We start from the raw sequence: 19,681 nt of genomic DNA on the forward strand, positions 1-19,681 counted from the left end.
TGCCCAGCAGAAATGCAACAGGTGCAGCATTTCCTATCATTCCAAGGAAAAACTCTTCAGTAGAATTTAAGTTAAAGAGACAAGGAAGCTGAATTTTAATTCTTAGCACTTGGATTCTTACTCCTTAGCTATTTTCTTTCTTCTTCCCCAGAACTCGGTTTCTGCCAATCAAACAGGGGCACCTGCAGATATAGACTGTGTAATTCTTTTATTTTTCTATTGGAGTCTCCAGTTGCTGGAGTCTCTTTTGTTTTGAATGTAGGTTTTCTGTTTCCATCTTCACTGTGGAAGAAAAGTATCTTCCCAAGGAATGGAAATTGCTTGAGGATTGAGCTAAGCCAGGTTTGTTTGCTCAGAACAAATCATGTTGTATGCCACTCATTTACTTGTACCTTGTTCACTAAGCATGAATTATAAAGCAACTCCGTTCTAAAACAGACACTTTCTTTGCCTGAACTATCTTGGGACTAAGGTGTAGCAAATGGGCTTGATGGTTACAGACAGAATCCTTCTTCACATTTTTGAAAAGGAGTGGACACTGGTGGATTTCAGAAAAGGCTAAAACAAGCGTGTGCTACTCCACAATTATTGTTAGCATCAAAAAGCCCACCTTTTGTGCTTTGGCCAAATATTCTTTCTCAGCATTACCTACTTTACAGCCCTATTGTGAGGCTAAAAGGGAGATAACTCATATCCCTTGGCAATCATGGTAAAAAGCATAGTGGCAATCATTTAATTTTTGTTGTAACAGCAGTATGGAGAGACTTACCGTCAGAGTTCCTTTTCCTTTCCCTTCTACTTTGACATCAATGTCGTTTCCCAAAGAAAACTGAAGAAAAAAAACAGAATTACATTGTAGAACAATAACAACAAAAATTATAATCATAAAAAAAAACGACCTCACTCTTCAACAAGGCAATAAAATCATATAGTGTATATATCAATTTGCTTTGCAAACACACATATACCAAACACAGATTGAAACCTAATTACAAAACATGTCCCTTTTTTTTATCTCAAAAACATTTGCAATACCTACCGTTTCAATGTTGCTATTATTGCTATCAAAGCATTTAAATCAGTGTTTTTCAAACTTGGCAACTTTATGACATGTGGGCTTCAAGTCCCAGAATTCCCCACTAATTTAAATACTGCCTCTTATTTGTTTGTAATTTTAAAGCATTAGATAAAGCAGAATAAAAACGAGCTATACAACTACAAATATTAGGGAAAATTGATGGTGGAAGGCCAACATAAAAAGTTAAGTTTTTAAAAGATGCTTAAAATACATTGGTGGCTGGACACATTAGTTTGACATCCCATCTACTCCCAAGAGGGGCAAAAGATGGATGTATTAGGGACAATGAATTGCCAGTTGGATAGGAAAGTCATAAAGGAGGCCACAAAATGAATGAAAAAGGGTCTTGGCTGAACAGAAATTTTAATGAGCAACATTTTTTAAAGTTCTGGACATGAGAGAGCCCTGCTTTATTAAATGCTCACATAGAATTTCTGTCTTAATTCTGCTCCTAGCTCCTTCTAAAGAAGTAAGACTTCATCACTGTGGAGATTTCTACCGCTACCATGAAAGTGACATCTGAGAATCACTTGGGTGAGATTTTTTTTTTCGAGTGCCAAACGTGGATGATTGGATCTGCCAAAAGTGGTGGGATAGTCAATCTATCAATCAGCCATCAGAGGCATAAAAAAAATTGCCATGGCAGACTGAACACTAATGGGAATGAAGTCTAGCTAGTGTTCCTCCTATCATAGAAGAAAGGGTGACTCATCTCTGAAAACGTACAAGGTGGCTAAGGGGCTTTGCGTTTTTTATTTCCTGCCAAAGGAAAAACGCTTTGTGGGCTCAGAGCTCTTTCTTCCTTGTGGCACCTCCTGGAATGATCATGTGGCCATTCAGCATCATTGGTACGCATGATCAGTCCAGAAGTGCTTCAGAGGAGAAGTAGCTTCTGCTAAGAGCCCACAAATCTGAGTTTTCTCTTTGTAAAGGAACAAAAAAGCCCAAGGGGATTTTTAAAAGTAAAAACAGTTGCCCTCCACTCATCAATGGACCAATGAATGGACCCATGATATTCTCACTAGGTGTCAGTATCTCACCAACTTTGTCTGGGCCCAGAAACCTGGATTAAATCTGAATAATACATGGATGGAACACTACCAAGGAATCCCAGGGCTAGACTGCAGAAGAAGGCAGGCCAAACCATTCCACGCTGCTACCAAGAAAACTGCATGATTGTGTCCATGTAATCTCAAGGAATTGAGCTGGGCTCAAAAGCATCTTGACTTGTCAATGGGTCAAAGATCCAGATAGGAACTGACCAGTGGAAAATATGCTTGCTAAGAGGATGGTGGAAAGGGCTAGATGGTTTTACATCCACCTACACATTGCACACACACCCAGAAAAACCCATGTCAACATGTGTACCTGTAGTTCTTCCTGGACTGGATCATTGGATCTCCCAAAGAAAAGCTGTATAGGCAAGTTTTTTCCAGGGACATTAAGAGAAACTGTTAGCTCATTCTCTTCTTCTTTGAAAGAGTTGATCCAGTAGAAGGAAAGGGCTTCCAGAGCCACCACTGTGTCCTGGGAAGAGAGGCCACCACAGAAATCAGGGCCTGGCAGTTTTTAGGGGAACCCATGTAAAAAACACACCGTTTCCTATCATTCACTTCCTAGGTTATCTGCATTTTGTGAGGCCCAGGTTCACCATATCCCACTTTTTGTATCGTTCTGCAAATTCCTGAAGATTTGTATGCATTTGTTGGCCCACCAAAATCCACAGCACTTTTATATGCTCAGAATCAGTGTCTTTTTTATATGCTGTTTTCTCTATATTTTGCAAACATTTTCCCTCCTACCTTGTTGTACATGTCTTTCCCCAATATATCCATTTTTTAAGGCATTTTCCCCTGGCAGACACCTTCCAGTATGTGTTTGATAGTGTTTTTCATAGACAAGCATCCAGAAACTGCATCTCTCATTTGCAGCTTAAAATGAGACAATCCATCTAGGATCATTGCGTTATACCATCTGTAATGGTATGTGGGAAAGACCTTGGGAGACTGGGCAAAGAGATGCTGATAAGGGAATGGTCAGATAAGAGACAGCATAGCCCTCAGCTGGATAGCAGGTGGGGCAAGAGGCTCAAAAGGGACCCTCCCTAGTTTCTCGGACTGTAAAGAAGACAGGGTGGGGTGGGGAGAGAATTGTACATTCAGACTTGCAAGATTGATGTCAGCCTCACAGGGTAAACCAGATAGGAATCACAACCAGATGAGTTAATTCTACTTTATTGTAAAGCTACATTGACAGAACCTTGCAAGTCTGAAAGTACAATTCTCCCCCTGCCCCATCTCCTTTATCACCGGAGAAACTAGGGAGGGTCTCTTCTGAGCCTCCTGCCCCACCCACTATCCAGCTGCGGGCTATGCTGTCTCTTATCTAACCGTTCCCTTGGCAGTGTCTCTTTGCTCAGTCTCCCAAGGTCTTTCCCACATATCATTATACCATCACAGTTTGTTGCTGCCTGTGTGGACCGAGCCTCTTTTCAATCCGCAAGGGTCTCTGAGTCTGCCATTGTCTCTCACTCCCTACTGAGACATAAAGTTCAAGCCCACTTCTCAGGAAGAGTCCTGTTCATCCACCTTTCTTTACCATCCAGACCTTACTTTTCTCTTACAAAAAACACCAACTCCTGGCTCTCATTCCCAGTCTGTATTCAGACATACTTTCACCACTCCTTTTCTGATAAGCAATGGTTGGGGTCACACCAGTCAGTACCTGTGTTGATCTGAAGCCTCCTCCATAGTTTCTCTGCTCTGTCAGCCACCTAGCAACCTTGCTAGCTTTTGCAATATCTTTTTGCTTCACCAAGTAGAGAAGCGCATAGCTTGTGGTCTCCACTGAGATAGCTGAAGGCACCGCCTTGCGACGGTCCTCATCCACTAACCAAAATATCATGGTGTTGTCTGGAGATCCAAGAACAAGAGAATAGAATTTACGGCCAAAGTAGAAGCGATGCTTAAATATGTTTCATTCATTCATTCATTCATTCATTCCACACAAATATTAAACAAGCAAATGGTTCATAGAACAAATCATTCCCAAGTTCTCACTTAAGACACAAATAACCAGGCTCAAATTATTCATTTTGGACATATCATGCGAAAACCCAACTCCCTTGAGAAGTCCATATTGCTGGAAAAAGTGGAAGGAAAAAGAGCAGGAGGACAACCAGCAGTAAGGTAGATGGACTCAGTTACATCAGCAATGAAGGCACCATTGAGAGACCCCAAAGGCCATGTTGAGGACTGATCATCCAGGAGAAAATCTGTCTATGTCAGTGTTGTCCAAACTTGACCACTTTAAGATGAGTGGACTTCAACTCCCAGAATTCCCCAGCCAGCCATGCTGGCTAGGGAATTCTGGGAGTTGAAGTCCACTCATCTTAAGGTGGCCAAGTTTGGACAACACTGGTCTATGTGATTGTCAATAGTCAACACTGAATGGTGGCACATAACCAGTCATACTGGGGTGTCCGATCTGCCTCATGGTCCCTGCAGGAATTGGGGAGATTAATTCTTATGGCACCAATAAACATGGGAGGGTTATATCTCCCATCATCCCTGACTCTTGACCATGCTGGCTGAATCTGGGGGGCACTGGGATCTGGCAACAGTTCGAGGGTCTGGAGCAGGTTCCAGCTCACAGCTTCCCCTATTCTGCCAATTGACCCCCCCTTCCCAGCCTGCAGAGAAGCAGGTGCCTCCTAAACATTGGCGGTTCTCAAAGGGGCATTGGGGGGACTATGGAAAATGGAGACAGAGAGAGGAAGGAAGAGGCATAAGCACACTTTGTCCCACTCTAGAAGCCCACTCTGTGCTCCAAATCCCCCCGTCCATCTGGCTTTTGCAGTTTGTAAGGGTTCATTGGGCTACCGTGAAATGCATGTAAGGAAAAGGGAGAGCCAGTCTGGAGCAGTGGTGAAGGTGCTGGCCTAGAAAGCAGGTGACCCTGAGTTCTCGTCCTTCTTTTGTCATGAAAGTCGGCTGGGTGACTTTGGGCCAGTCCCTCTCTCAGACCAGCCCACCTGACAGGGGGAAAAATAGGAGATGGGCGCATTACCTACATGACTTTGAGTTCTACAAAGTAAAGGTGAGATATTGATCTTAAATAAATGAATGCATCTCTTAATTGGGGCTCAGCTGTTAGGGCCACCCGCTGAGCCCTTGGGTCTGGAGAGGCCCCAAATTCAGTGCTTTGGGTTTGGGGTGGGTGGGGATTGAATGGGCAGAAGTGCCACAGCCGGGGCAAAGGGGTTGGTTGGGCTGAGCGGGGTGGGAGAGAAAAAGAGAGATGCAGAGAGAAAGGAGGAAGAAAGGAATCTCGCACCAGGAGGGGGAAACTGAGAGGACCAAGGTCGGAAGGAGGGCTGAGCTCCACGGGGGGGCTCCCAAGATGCTTTGCTCATGACACCCTAACACAACCCACCCGACTCTCATTTTCCTGGGACAGCAGATCGTCCCTTTCCTGGGGCATGGTTAAAGCCGTGCCGTTTAAAAAAAGGAAAAATACCCTGAACAGACATTTTTAAACAACATTTCATGACGATGAAGAGAGAGAGAGAATACTGTTATCTTCCATGGAAAGCTCCTTTAGGCGGCTGCCAGCAACAGAAATGGCCGACTGGTCCTCTGAAGCCAGCGCCAGGGCGTAGCTGCTGATGGCCACAGGGTACGGCCCCAGAGACTGATCGTTCAGGGCCCTGGCAAGATACGTTGTCGCACGATCCAAGCTGTTTCTCTGGGGGAGAAGGAAATTATATTGGAGCTGGTCAGGGTCCTCCAAGTCATGTCTGGCGGCCTTCAGCTCATCCCAGGCTTTATTATGACACACGATTTCTTGCTGCTATTCGGTAGAACGGTGTTTCTCAACCTTGACAACTGGAAGATGAATGGACTCCAACTCCCAGAATTCCCCAGCCAGCATGGCTGGCTGGGGAATTCTGGGAGTTGAAGTCCACACATCTTCCAGTTGCCAAGGTTGAGAAACACTGCTGTAGAGAAAGGGAGTTCACCCACAGAAATGGGAAAAAGGGTGTGTGGGCGGTGAAGCTCTTGTGAGAGTGAACTGGCACAATCCGCTAACACGGATTGTGCTACAACACAGCTGGAAGTGTGAAGCGAAGTGTGCTGGGGTTCTTCATTCTTTGGCAAAAACCCCTCACCAGAAAAAGAAAAAGAATAATGCATGTATTGGGAGAAGCTTGGTGTACAACTTTGGGATGCAACTTCTGGAAATTTATGGTTTAAACAAGCAAGCAAGCAATTTCTTGTTGTACCAAAAAAAAAAAAAGCATTATCAGGGAAATGGATATTTTAAAAAAGCTCAGCGTATATATCATGGAAAGTTCCACAGATAAGCTTAGCAAATGTGGAAAGAGATGTGAGTTTTCTAGCTGGCTGATTTAAAAAACCATAACCATTAAAAAAAATCAATAAAAGGGATCAATAGTTGAAATGGTAACATGGGGCAGGTTTCTTCCAATGTGCATATAAAAAGGATTGGAGTTACCCAACCAAAGAATCTGAGAAATGAACTTTACTCAAAAGCTGAGTCTCTTAGTACCAATTTGTAGTTCTTCTTATCCAAACGTTGCAGATGGGTGGGAAAAAGATTTTTTATTTAATAAGATTTAAACCAGGGACCTCTAACGTTCTTAGTCATTTGACTATGCCAAGCTCTCCCACATAAATTAAACAATTCTAATCAGGCTTTAGCAGCAAATGCAAACTGCCCACTGACTGGAACACTCATGAGGACTAGTAACTTCCTTTTTTTTTTTTAAAGAAAAGGTAAAAAGCAGAGATTTTTCAGAGTCCTGGATTCCACAGGCTCTATATTAATGTTTTGGCCTCATACCAGATTGCTCAGTTGCTCCTGCTTCTGCCTTTCTGCCTCTTCGTCATCTTCCTCGGCTTCATACAAAGGCAAAGCCTCCTTCAGCGCGATGGTGACAAAGGCTGTCAATGCGGGGCCCCCACGCAGGCCACCAACACCGCCCTGGGGAGAAGGGGGAAAAAGGAAAAACAAAAGTTCAGTGATGAGAACCAGAAAATCATGATGAATGTTGAAGCACAAGGGCCACCCCTACATGCAGGCAACAGGAAATGGAGGGTGAGCCGAACCGGAGGCTCGAGACCTCACCTGCATATCCCGGTGATAGACGGGGTTGGAGTCGACGAAAGAGCCATCACTCTCTTGCTTCCCCAGAAGCCACTGCACCGACCCCCGGATCCCGGCACTATCCACCGCCTGGTATTTCTGACTCAGGGACAAAACCTTCACCACGAAAGCCGTCAGCCTAAAGCACGCGGAGGCAGAAGCGAGATGTGTAAGCTCTCGTGACCCCTGGACCAGGCAGGTGGGGCACCCTAGCAGGACACTGAGTTTAAAGGGGGGCTGTTTTAAGCGGGGCTGATGGACAGCTTTGGTTACTGTATTGTAACGGCCTGTGGGAATGACCTTGGGAGACAGGAGGGAGAGTTGCAGGCTGGACCACCAGCGTGCAAAAGGGGTCTCAGCCCACAAAAGGAGGGAGGGCGTGGGAAGCATTTCAGAAGAGACCCTCCCGAGTTCTCCGGAGAGTACAAGGAAAGGAGGGGAGAGATACTTTCAGTCTTGCAAGATTCTGCTGATGTAACCTTACGATAAAGAGAGAGCTAGTACTCCAGGTTGTGCTTCTTGTCTGGACTACCTTGCAAGGCTAACATATATGCACGTTCGGAAGCAGAAATGGTCGTTCTGCACCTCCCGCTTCTCTAAGTGGCAAGACATTTCAAGGGCAATGTTTAGCTGGGTGAGTGTCCTCGGGAGACATTCTGTAATGTTTGCAGTTAGGTTCAACGAGAGTCCTGAGTGGGGGTCACTCTACTACATGCCCCTCCTGCCAGCAACACTAGGCTGACTTGTACGTTCTGTACTACATTAGAGATCCTAGCTTGCGTAGCGCAACGTGAGGATGCTTGGGGTGAAAGTGGGCTTTGGTTGCACTTGTAGCATCCTGGCCAAAACAGATGGGCACTGATCTTGCCATGAGCAGGGAATGCCACCTGTGGCATGGGTACAACTAAGACTAGTAACCTAGTTGTAATGGGCTGTGAGAATAACTTTGGAAGACAGGAGGAACAGTCGCAGCTAAGGCGACGGTCAGACGAGAGACATCTCAGCCCACAGAAGGAATGGGGGTGGAGAAAGCGTCTCAGAAGGGACCCTCCCTAGTTCTCTGGACAGTAAAGGCAGGGGAGGGGGGAAGCCCTTCCAGATGTGCAAGATCCTGTTACAGTAACCTTACAATAAAGGTAGTTCTTAGTACTCATGGTTTCCATCTTACTAAAAAGCATGATGGGAAGGCCTTCATTGACCAAAGCCATGATGGGTGCCAGAAATCATCATCATCATCATCATCATCATCATCATCATCATCATCTATTAAATTTCTCCCCCGCCCATCTCCCCCCAATGGGGGACTCTGGGCGACTGGGGGACAATATCCCATTGGTAAAACTAGGCCTAGCTGCATTTCCTCTTCTTTTCTTCTCGCATGCTTTTTAGTTCCTTTGGCTTGCTATTTCTTGCTTCCTCTCTGTGCTTTGCATAACATGACCTTACCCCAAAAGATCATTTGGGCCTGCCCCTGATGATGGTGCCCTTATCATTATTACACTGTTTTTGTCTCTTGGTTTTAACGCACTATCTTTTCTTGGTAGCTGCTCACAATCAGTCTGGAATGGAAAGGCACAGAAATCTCAGTCAATCAGGGAGCATCATGATGGGTATGTTCAAACAGAAAAAAGTAGAACGTGCCACATCACTCAGGATAGTAAACCTGTTGCCCCCAGATTTGTTGAATGATTACTCCCAGCAACCAAATCCACAGTAGGCAATGCGGGGGGGGGGGGGTACTGAGCTCATGGTGGCCTCCAAACCCAGTATGGTCACCATGATTGGCTTGAATCTGAAACCAGCCTTGCTTGACCCTTTTACAGTGAGAGTGAGTCATACGAATGCAACCTCTGTCTTTTCTCATTCTTGTGAAAGTGGAGGGGAGAGAAAGGTATGCCCATATTCTAAAGTTGGTTCCAACTTCCATTTACGATGCACGCTTAAGGCTACCTACAGTAGTTGCTATGGTCACCCATCACACACTACGCTTTTGCTAAACAAGTTTGAGCACTGGGCTGAATTGAATAAGATGTAAAGTTCTGCATCTGGATAGGAAGAATGTAAGGCATGAATATAGGATGGAGAAGCTCTGGCTGGGCAATAGTACATTTAAAAGGAATATGGGTGTCCTTGTCTACCACAAGTTAAAGATGAGCCAGCAATGTGATGCAGCTGCTGAAAAGGCAAACACTATCTTGGGATGCATTAGCAGGAGCACACAGTCCAAATTACAGGACATATTACAGGAAGTATAATTCTGTATTAGTTATAAGCTATATAAGTTTGTTTAAGAAGGAAGGAAGGAAGGAAGGAAGGAAGGAAGGAAGGAAGGAAGGAAGGAAGGAAGGAAGGAAGGAAGGAAGGAAGGGAGGGAGGGAGGGAGGGAGGGAGGGAGGGAGGGAGGGAGGGAGGGAGGGAGGGAGGGAGGGAATTGCACCCCACAGTTCAAAAAGGACAAACTGGAGTGTGTTCAGAGAGGGGCTACCAAGACTGTGAAGGATCTGGAAACTAAACAATAAGATAAAGAATCTGGGTATATTTAGAGGAGTGTAATGGCCAGAAGGAATAACCTTGAGGAACAGGAGGAAGAGCCGCAACCAAGACAACGGTCAGATAAAAGAAACCTGAGTCAGGGGCAGAACGGTAACCTGAGAAAGTGCCTCATGAAGATAAAGGGAGGGAGGGGGGAAGCATATTCAGACTTGCAAGATTCTGTTACTATAACCTTTTAATATAAGTAGTAATAGCTTTCTACTACTAGTAATATCTTTGGTTTCCAAGTTTGGTCTACCTTGGAGGGCTGACAAGGAGAGGCTAGAGGAAATGTCTTCAAATATCTGAAGAGCTGCCTGTCATACAAAAGAGGGGTTGTACTTATTTTCTATTGACCGAAAAGGCAGGACCAGGACCATTTGCCTAGGCCAGTGTTGTCCAAACTTGCCCACTTTAAGATGAGTGGACTTCAACTCCCAGTATTCCCCAGCCAGCCATGGGGAAATTCTGGGAGTTGAAGTCCACTCATCTTAAAGTGGGCAAGTTTGGACAACACTGGCCTAGGAAGAAGTTTCAGGCTGGACATGAGGAGGAACGTCCTGACTGTATGAGCTGTCAGTCACTGGAACAGGCTGCCACATGACATGTTGAATTCTTCTTCATTAGAGATCTTGAAAAAGAGGCTACGTCATCCTCTGTCAGAGAGGTGCTAGTGAAACCCACACTGAGCAGGGGTGGGACTAGATGGTGTCTATGGTATATTCCAACTCTATGATTCTATGACCCCCCCACTCAAGCCCTCTCCTCCCTTCCCTGTTGCTGACCCAACTTCTTTTGCAGCGCTGGCTCTTACCAGGTACTGCTGGGTGTGGTGATCCAAGCGCCATAAGATCCATCATTTTTCCGGTAGGTGAGGATTCTAGCATAGCCTGCAGTGCAAACAACGAAAGAGAGATGCACTTAATGGTGCTTTCTGGCAGGGGAGGGGGGCTGGTTTCTTGTCTGCACACTCTTTCACGGAGGGTTTTCACCATCTCTTGTTGCACAGGCGAGAGGAAGGAGATGTCCAGGATATTTTTCCCATCTGGCCTGGGGTGGGGAGGGAGGTCATCAGAAATGGGGTTGGCCAGCCCCCTAGAGGCCTGGTGTTGCTTCCATCGGCCTCTTGGATTTTTTCTCTTCCTTCCATTTTGTGTAAATGTGTTTTTCTTTTTTATAAATTTTAATTATGTATTTATTTGTTTTAATTTGATGTAAACTGCTCAGAGTCTCCCACTGGGGGGAGATGGGTGGGGATAAGTCTACTAAATAAATAAAATCTTTAATGGAGAACTGTTGATGAAGCAGAACACTATGACTTATTGAGATGGGTGGTTATAGAAATTAAATAAATAAATAAATAAAATGGTCAGCTGGTCATTGTCCCAGAGAAAAGCAGTAGGATGATGATACAGACACTAGCCAACTAGTGCTGCTACTCCTTTTGGATCCTCAATTTATCAGTTGATGTGGCCGAAGTATCTCCCCTCCACGCATGTCCCCACTACTAAGGGTCATGCAGCTTTGCAGTACCTCCCCAGCACATCCCCATATGGGTCATATCCACCTGTGCGGAGGTTTTCTAGGGCCACTTCTTTGCTGTCTGGTTTCAGATTGAGCCACTGCTCCGTCTGGTCCAAATACTGCATGGCATAGACTCCAGGGGCCATCAAGACCATGGTTTGTTCTGCACATCCGCGTGGAACCCGCAGCAGGGAGGAGAGGCCATCTGGTTCCAGAGAACTCTGAAGGGTGTCAGCAGGAACTGATCCTGTGTGAAGAAGAGTGAATGCTTCACCAAATAACCTGGGCAGGGGAACAGGATAGAGCTAATTCCTCCCCTCCTGTCACCCTTCCCAGGTAGACCAGACAGGTACCATGAGCTAATTCTACTTTATTGTAAGGCTATATTAACAGAATCTTGCAAGTCTGAAAGTATAATTCTCCCACTGTCATCTTTACAGCCTGAGAACGTAGGGATGGTTCCTTCTGAAACCTCTTGCTCTGTCCATTATGCAGCTGTGGGCTATGCCCTCTCTTATCTGATTGTTCCCTAAGCAGCATCTCTTTGTCCCATCTCTCAAGGTCTTCCTTACATACCATTACATCTCCCCAACTCCATACAGATACTTTAAACAAAAAAGGGAGATCGCAGGTCTTTAGCAAGGCCAGCTATAACATTAGGCAGAGTGATATAACTGCCTTAAGTGAGTGAATGCTAGAGGTAATGTGGCATATTGTTGGAGGACAGAATTTCTAAGTCATTTAAGCTACTCTCATTCCTTCAAATGCTGTCTGTCTCCCCAAAAGCCAGCATAAACCTGGTTGAAGCTTCCCAGACACTCAAAACAACATGGCTACAACATTGTACCTGAAAAACAGGAGCCATTATCAGTTGACAGGCACTAAACCATTATGGCAGATTCCAGGATGAGTTCAAGTCTAAAATCTGCTCTCTCTGTGTTTCCTTCTATGTAATGATAAGCTGGTCTACCCATAGTTCCTTGTAAATGGCAGATACCTGTTTACATTCTTCATCTGCTTTGGAATCTCTAACTCAGTGTTTCTCAACCTCAGTGCTGGCTGGGGAATTCTGGGAGTTGAAGTCCAGACATTTTAAAGTTGCCAAGGCTGAGAAACACTGCTCTAACTACTAATGAAATCCCAACAAATCCAATGGAAGCTTCTTCTTCTCTTCACTGCGAAAGTAAGATTCAAATGCCAGGGGTATCAATTACTGCTTGAGGAACAGGGAGTAAAATGACTTGGATCATCTCTTTTTCACAGATAATATGCCATTCTGAGCATCAGAGTTGGATCAGGGCCTGCTCAGTAAAACAAGCAAAATGCAATGATGCTGGCTACCTTATTTTGCAACCAGAAGAGCAATATATGTAAGCATCTAAAGAATATCTAAATAGATCTGTAAAGCTACTTCAGACAAAATCTCCACCGAAAATTAAAACAACTTTCTCCAATCTTGTATCCTGCAGCTGCGTTGAATTATTACTCCCATTATTCCCAAGCAAGTATGACTGGCCAGCCTGACTGGAGATAATAAGAGTGGTAGGCCAATATATCTGAAGAGCAGCTGGTTGGGGAAGCCGATCTGAAATTACGAAACTGCAGCACTGGTAGTGAATTGAAAGCTAAGCAAGGTTGACATCAAAAATCTCAAATTTGGTCTTTACCTGTCAGACGGACACTCATTTTGAAGTCTCCATCAGGAATGGCGTTGGACGGCATCTCACCTGAAATCTTCACAAATCTGGGGAGTCCATCTAACCCAAACAAAGGAAAGGATGGTCAAAGATTAGCTCCTTATTGCTCCAATGCAGCATGTTCTAAAGCCCTCACAAATAATTTAGAATATTTGGCTCTGTTTCCCTTCCCCTTCACTAACACCATCCTCCATCCAGAGATGCCAGACTTTTTTGAAGCTCTGTTGGAACAGGCGTAGAAGAAATGCCCATAAGAAATTTCCAGCAGCTAAGGGCACCAGTTCTCTTTTCTTTTCTAGTCCATTAGCTCTTCCTCACAGCTAAGTTAAAGAACGGTCAACAAATTCCTTAGCCAGTGGAAACTATATCAGCTTCAAATTTGCTACCTCCACTATCAATCCTTATTCTTGCAAATGAAGCTGTCCTTATTTTGGGCATACAAAGCTTGTTAAGAATAGGGACTGGCATAGCCCCTTCAACTTTGTTCCCCTTCCCTCCCATGAAACATCACCCACCTGTAGGAAAACATCCACCAATCATTCTCCTTAATATAGGATGGAGCTGGGCTGGGAGTAAAGGCACGTTTTGACAGATGGATAGGCCAGCAGGTTTAGCTATCTTTCAAAACTTGCTGCAAATTGGCTCAAGTGTTTTCTAAGGGTGCCTTCAGGGAAAGCACGACAATTAGATTTGGGACAGGAATTTAGTGCTTTTTTGTAGTAAACAGAGTAACAGTATATTCCAGTTCTTGTGGAATATTTTTCTTGTGGGTCTGTTCCCTGGAGTAGTAAATAGAGACTTTTACCTCTGACACAAAGTCCTACCTTTACTATCAAGAGGGATGGTATATTCTTCTAACTTGATGGCGCCCTCTTTCTGAAAATAGAGAAGAAATAGAACAGGTGTGGCTATGCATCAGGTTCTATTTTTTAATAGTAACTTTATTAAGAATTATAATTGCAGCAGTAAAAATCAATACAAACTAAAAAAGAATAAAAGGATAAAAAGAAAAGGTAGAAGGTGCAGAAAAGAAAGAAAAAAGGAAGAAATAGAAATAGAAAAGAAAGAAAAAATAAGAATATAGAAAGAAAAAGAAAAAGAAATATATAAAGAAGTGACTTCCTACCTTCATCACACTTATTACCTTTTCTTAAAATGCAACAAATGATCTCTTCTTCCCATACCCCATCTCTTATCTATAAACAAATCCATAAAACCTCATAATTTCAGTCTTGATGTCAGCAAAAATCCATTAAGGGTTACCAGAGATAACAACATAACTATTTTAGCTTTGATCAAATAAATCAACTTTACATTCCTTCCTTTTACTCATAACAGTCTTGATCTTTAGTCCCTTCAAATAATGTCGTAGAACTTCATTTCTTTTCATTTTTTCTTTGTTTTTCTTCTTTTATTCTTCTCATAAAATTCTTCAACGCTTTAACAAGCCTCCTTTGTAAATCCAATACAGGAAAATTATCCAGGCCATTCTCTTGGTTTGTTGTTTTAATTATTAAGGCATCAGCTGGTTTCTTTTGTATGTCCAGTGTAACATCTTTTTCCATGTCATTCTTGTAGTCTGTCATTTTTAAATCCACTTTCAACTCAGTCTTGATCTTGTCAGAACTTGTTTCTCTTCCATAACACCTTTTAGACGCAGTCTAGCTATAGGCAGACACTTTTAAAATTAACTTCTGGGTCCATTGTTCAAAAATATACTTCAATATGTCCAATGTTAAAATATTTTGCTTCATTCTGTATTGGTAAGTTGAGCCTGAGTGTTCTTTAATTGTAATCTTTAGTTCCTTCTAGTTCACTCTAGTGTCCAATTTTAAAAATCTTATTTTATTATTGTAAGAGTTACCACATTCAGCTCCAATGAAACTCTCGTGAAACGCAGGTTCAGCAAAAGAAGTTTACTTGAGTGTAATGTAAGTAGATACAAATAAAGCCAGGGTTGGCTTGGCACAGATTACATAGTGTTTTATAGGTTCCCCATTCCCGCGCTTTCCCCCGTTGTCTAGTTACTGATTATCCGCGGTAATCTCCCCCTCGCCCAAATGGCAGGTTCAGCCCGGTTCTTTTGTCCTTTTGATTGCTGTCCATTGTTTATGGGGTTGTTGTGTTTGTTAGGCTTTCCTTCTGCAGGTTAAGCCAGGAGTTCTTAATTGCGTGCTGACCGCGGCGCTTCCGAGCCGCTGCGGTTCCCTTTGTCTGAGACGCTTGAGGGAAGCTGGCTGTGATATAAAGTATCCGTTCTTGGCGGAGTTAACTGCCGCCACCTATTGGCAATTAACTCGTGGTTTGGCTGACTTCCCCTTTTCCACTCCCTGTGCCTGGGGCAGTGAAATTGACTAGGCAAAACTGAGCAGCGGCGTTCACTGTGCCATGCCGGCTGAATCTGACAATTATGTTTTTTTTTTAAAGTTCAAAACAAAAGCATTTTCCCACAGGAAGGATTCTTTATAATGAATTCCAAAATCGTATTTCAAATTTGTCTGGACCCTTAGTCCATTTGTAGCATTCTTAAACCAAAGTTTTAATCACCATTTTGCTGTTTATTTCAGAAGAAAAAAAAAAAGTCCTTAAACTTGTATTTAAAACTTCTTTTGATAAGGATTGAAGGAAACTCGCCTGGTGCTGTAACACTTGTCGATCCAAAGGTTCCTAACAGCTGAAAGGTATTAGCAAGCAATTTCCAAAAGTAATTAGAAAAGGAAGTATGCATAGTTAGTGTCCTTTCAAAGGCTCCGACTGTGGTTTGAGCAAAATGGCTGTTTCTTCATCTCCCAGAGTTGTAAACCCACCAGAGACCGCTGTCTGGCGGTCTCCTCGCAAGGAGCAACTGTCTGGAGCACTTGTGGGCGATCCCAAGTCCAGAGAGGAATTATCAAAAAGCAGACTCTTCATTCTGTTGCAGCTGTTGGCTCTGCTTTTTGCGGAGTTGTCTTCAGTCCGCCATTTCTTCCCCGTAAGTCCTGTTGCTACGCACCAGGTTCTACATGACAGCCAATTTGGCATACAGTGGACAAAATCAGATACACTACTCTGCTTAGCCATGAAGCTCCATGAGTGAAATTCAACCTACTCAGATTCACCTGCTTATGGAGTTGATACTAGCATCTAAAGAGCACACACAACTCCCACTTACACTGCCCTGAGCTTCTTGGGAAAATGGTGAGATTTGAAATAGGATCGATATTAATAGGTCAGTCAAACAGCACTCCATAGCCCATCTTACTTTGTTTTCCCTAATGATTTGTTGCATTTTGGAAAACCAGTAGAGTGATTTCCATTAGCATCTAAAGATCATCTAAATAACTCTGAAAAGCTCCTTAAGTACAGACAAATTTGTATCAAACTCTAGGACAGCCTTCTCCAACCTCGCATTCTGCAGCTACATTGAATTTACACATATCCCATTATTATTACCCATTATTCTCAAGCTAGCATGATTGATCGTGCTGACTGCAGAGAGAGTTGTAGGCTGATATAGTTGAAACCCCGGTTGGGGAAGCTGATATGCTCTCTTTTAGTATCATTTTATTTTTATATTAAGGGGAGGAAAAAAAGGCAGGAGCAACACAAAAGAGCCTCATGGATTATTACAGTGTTTCTCAACCTCGGCAGCTTGAAGATATATGGACTTCAACTCCCAGAATCCCCCAGCCAGCATCAACATTCCACTGATAAAAAATGAACAATATTTGTGACCCAAATGGGCTTAGTGAAAATACGTGCAACTATGTGCAATGTGGTGATCTGGAGAATTTTGCATAAAAGCTGAAGCCACCAACCATCCGGAGACTATTTGCATCTCCTCTTCCATAATCCAGAAAAACCCTACAAAATTGCTGGCTAAGTTTGGTGATGTCGTTTCCTGGCATTTTCGCACGTTTTGTGAAGCACGTGCTTTGAAGCTGCTATGTTTAGCTATGATTCAGAGAGGAATCAGGCTCCCCCTCCCCCACCCCCAGGATTTCCCTTCCATTTTTGGTCCTGCTTCCACCGATTTTGGCAACGTACCATCCAGCACGCCATTCAAAAGGCAAGTTTAACCCTGAGCTTGGAGAAGACTTTTTATCCTGCTTTATCATTCTCGCTTTCGAATCAGGAGCAAAATTATGGAGCCGTTGTGAGGTTTGCAGTGTTTGCTGTAATTGAAGCTTCTTACCTCCACCCGTAATTTTTTGGAAACCTTGTCCCCTATCCCCCATTCGCCAGCAGCAACAACGGTGATGGGGATGTCGCTGGCCCCCATGGGCACCAAAACAAAGGGCACAGGAATTGCGGAGTTCCCTGGCACCTCTATCCGCTGCTTCCGCGCTGGGCCAAGAGTCGCTGGGGAACAGATGCCTTCAGCCGGCTCCAGGTATACTAAGACCTAAATCAAGAAAAGGGGAAGCAAGATCTGCTCAAATTTTAACCTTCTTATCCAAGAACAAGTGGCCAGCTGCTCTGATACATGGACAGACTCAACCATAGTTTCAACTGGGAAACTGTGAGCATCGTAGAGCAAGCTAAATCCAAAAATGCGAGGGAATTCCTGGAAGCCTGGCATTCAGACAAATCAGACATCAGTAGACACATAGAGATAAACCACATTTACACACCATTTAAAAGAGACAGTAAAAAAGCTAAGAAGGAAACAGACCAGAACACATCCTCTCCAGCAGCCAACACCCAGATAAACACCAGACAAACAATCAAGCAGAAAAAACACCCTAATCAAGGAACTACCCAGGAGAAAGCCACACCCCCACCAACACTGGCAGGCCAAACTACTGTATATAAACAGGGAGCAAACCCCATGCTCCCTCACACTGATGATGTTATCTAGTCGGGCAATGAAATGTCTGCAAGCAAACCACCAAGCTCAGAGAGCACCAGGGACTTCACAGTTATCATATACAGTGTTAATTTCCTATAATTCTTTTCCACTTCAATGTCCATAAAACCCAATACTGCAGAAACAATTCTGGTTTCATCATACTATTAATCCACAATATTATTTGCATCTTTGTATGGATTTGCACCAAAATTTCTTTGCTTCTTCCCAGGTCCACCATGCATGATAGAAGATCCCCGCTTCCTTTTCACATTTTCAACACTGGTTTGATATTCCTTTGTACGTTTTTGACAGGTTGAGTGGTGTTATATACCAACCTTATTTCTGGCTTGTCCTATCTATCATGCCTAGAGAGCAGAACTGATCGTTCTTTTACTGCAAAGTATTCAGGACAGTTCCAGCAGAGAAAAAGGTGCTTTTTACTAAGAGATCAGCCCAGTGAAATTTCCAAGAAGGTGGCTAAATGTTGGAAGCCACAGGATTTAATTAGAACCTCCTTACTTTAAAATGTGTAATCTTTCATTTTCTTCTATTATTGTACTCAACTCCCATCCTTCTTTTCAATTTATATTAATGAGTATTTTTATTTTATGTAATATCACTATCTGGACACATTGTTCTTATGTATGATTTTAAGTGGCTGGCCTTTGGGTGTAATAAAACCTAATGTATAGAATATTAAATGTTAACTTATGGCTGCAGCCTTTATTAAGCATTAGAAATAGATTAATCAATGAACAGATTAATCATCTTATTTTTTATCTGGTTTATTTGTAAGTTTGATTCCTGATCCATTTTTCGGGTCAAAGATAACTAACATAATAGAATAATGAACAATTAAAATCTGATAAAAACAGTCAAAATCCTATATTTAGCTCTGAAGGCCAATTTTAATCACTGGCAGCAAAAATTGAGCAATAGATATATTGCAGTCATTTCAGCTTATAGCCGATAAACTGCATTTCTTGGTACTTTTTCATAGCAAAATCAAAAAGGGGCACGAGAAAGAACAAATCTGCTGCCTGAATCTTTTCCATTGTGCTCTGCCTGTTTCTTCCGTGCAAGGATTTTTTTTTCTTTTCAAAAGTGATCCCCACAAACAAGCATCCATTTGCAGCCTGAAAACAGGTTAATTCCCACAGGTTTGGGATTAACTGTCTCACACAGAGCAGGTTTTAAGCAAACTACCATAAACTGGAGAGAGATTATAATTGTGTCCAAGAGCTGAACAGAACTGGAAAGAGATGTTTTTCCAATTTAAATCTTTCAAATATTTATTTATTTATTTATTTATTTATTTATTTATTTATTTAGCAGGCTTGTCCCCACCCATCTCCCCCCAATGGGGGACTCTGGGTGGTTTACAACAATTAAACAAATAAATACATAATTAAAATTTATAAAAAGAGAAAAACACATTTACCCAAAATGGAAGGAGGAGAAATATAGGTACCTTTTCCTTTCCCCTCTCAAAAAACAGGGTTTGGACATTTCAAAAACGCCTCAAAACCTGGTAAAATCTGTCCGTATGAGATAACAGTGGGAGAAAAGAAATGTGCGTCTGGTTTTTCCGCTTACGCTAATTTTGAATGCTTTGTTTGGTTTTGACTTAGCATGTTGTATGACTTGGTCAGAAGGAAAACTAGCCTTCTCCAACCTACCACAGCATTGAGCTATGTCTCCCTGAAGTCTCAGCCAGTGTGGCCAATGGTGGGGAATTTAGATGAAGTATTCTGGACTTTGACAGCCAGTTTGGTGTGGTGGTTAAAGACACTGGGCCCTAGGAAGACGAAGATGGCAAGGCAAGGAGAAACCATTTCCAAAAATCCTGCC

At 43.1% G+C, this 19,681-nt stretch overlaps 1 protein-coding gene across 1 annotated transcript in view; it reads right to left on the minus strand.

Moving 5' to 3' along the window:
* Positions 1-19,681, minus strand: part of LOC103063425 (complement C4-B) — a 72,889-nt gene that overhangs the window by 16,732 nt on the left and 36,476 nt on the right. The window contains exons 21-31 of the mRNA XM_088128640.1: positions 17,174-17,383; positions 13,824-13,875; positions 12,970-13,059; positions 11,346-11,549; positions 10,593-10,668; positions 7,229-7,385; positions 6,944-7,084; positions 5,653-5,824; positions 3,803-3,990; positions 2,447-2,605; positions 770-829 (exon numbers count right to left, since the gene is read on the minus strand). Of these exons, the coding sequence (XP_087984766.1) occupies positions 770-829; positions 2,447-2,605; positions 3,803-3,990; positions 5,653-5,824; positions 6,944-7,084; positions 7,229-7,385; positions 10,593-10,668; positions 11,346-11,549; positions 12,970-13,059; positions 13,824-13,875; positions 17,174-17,383 (1,509 nt within the window). The remainder of the gene's footprint in view (positions 1-769; positions 830-2,446; positions 2,606-3,802; positions 3,991-5,652; positions 5,825-6,943; positions 7,085-7,228; positions 7,386-10,592; positions 10,669-11,345; positions 11,550-12,969; positions 13,060-13,823; positions 13,876-17,173; positions 17,384-19,681) is intronic.

This window comes from Python bivittatus, unplaced genomic scaffold (genome assembly GCF_059951505.1).
Source record: "Python bivittatus isolate LINGU-HERP-01145 unplaced genomic scaffold, Pbiv_v1 ctg000800_np1212, whole genome shotgun sequence".
Taxonomy (NCBI): Eukaryota; Metazoa; Chordata; class Lepidosauria; order Squamata; family Pythonidae; genus Python; species Python bivittatus.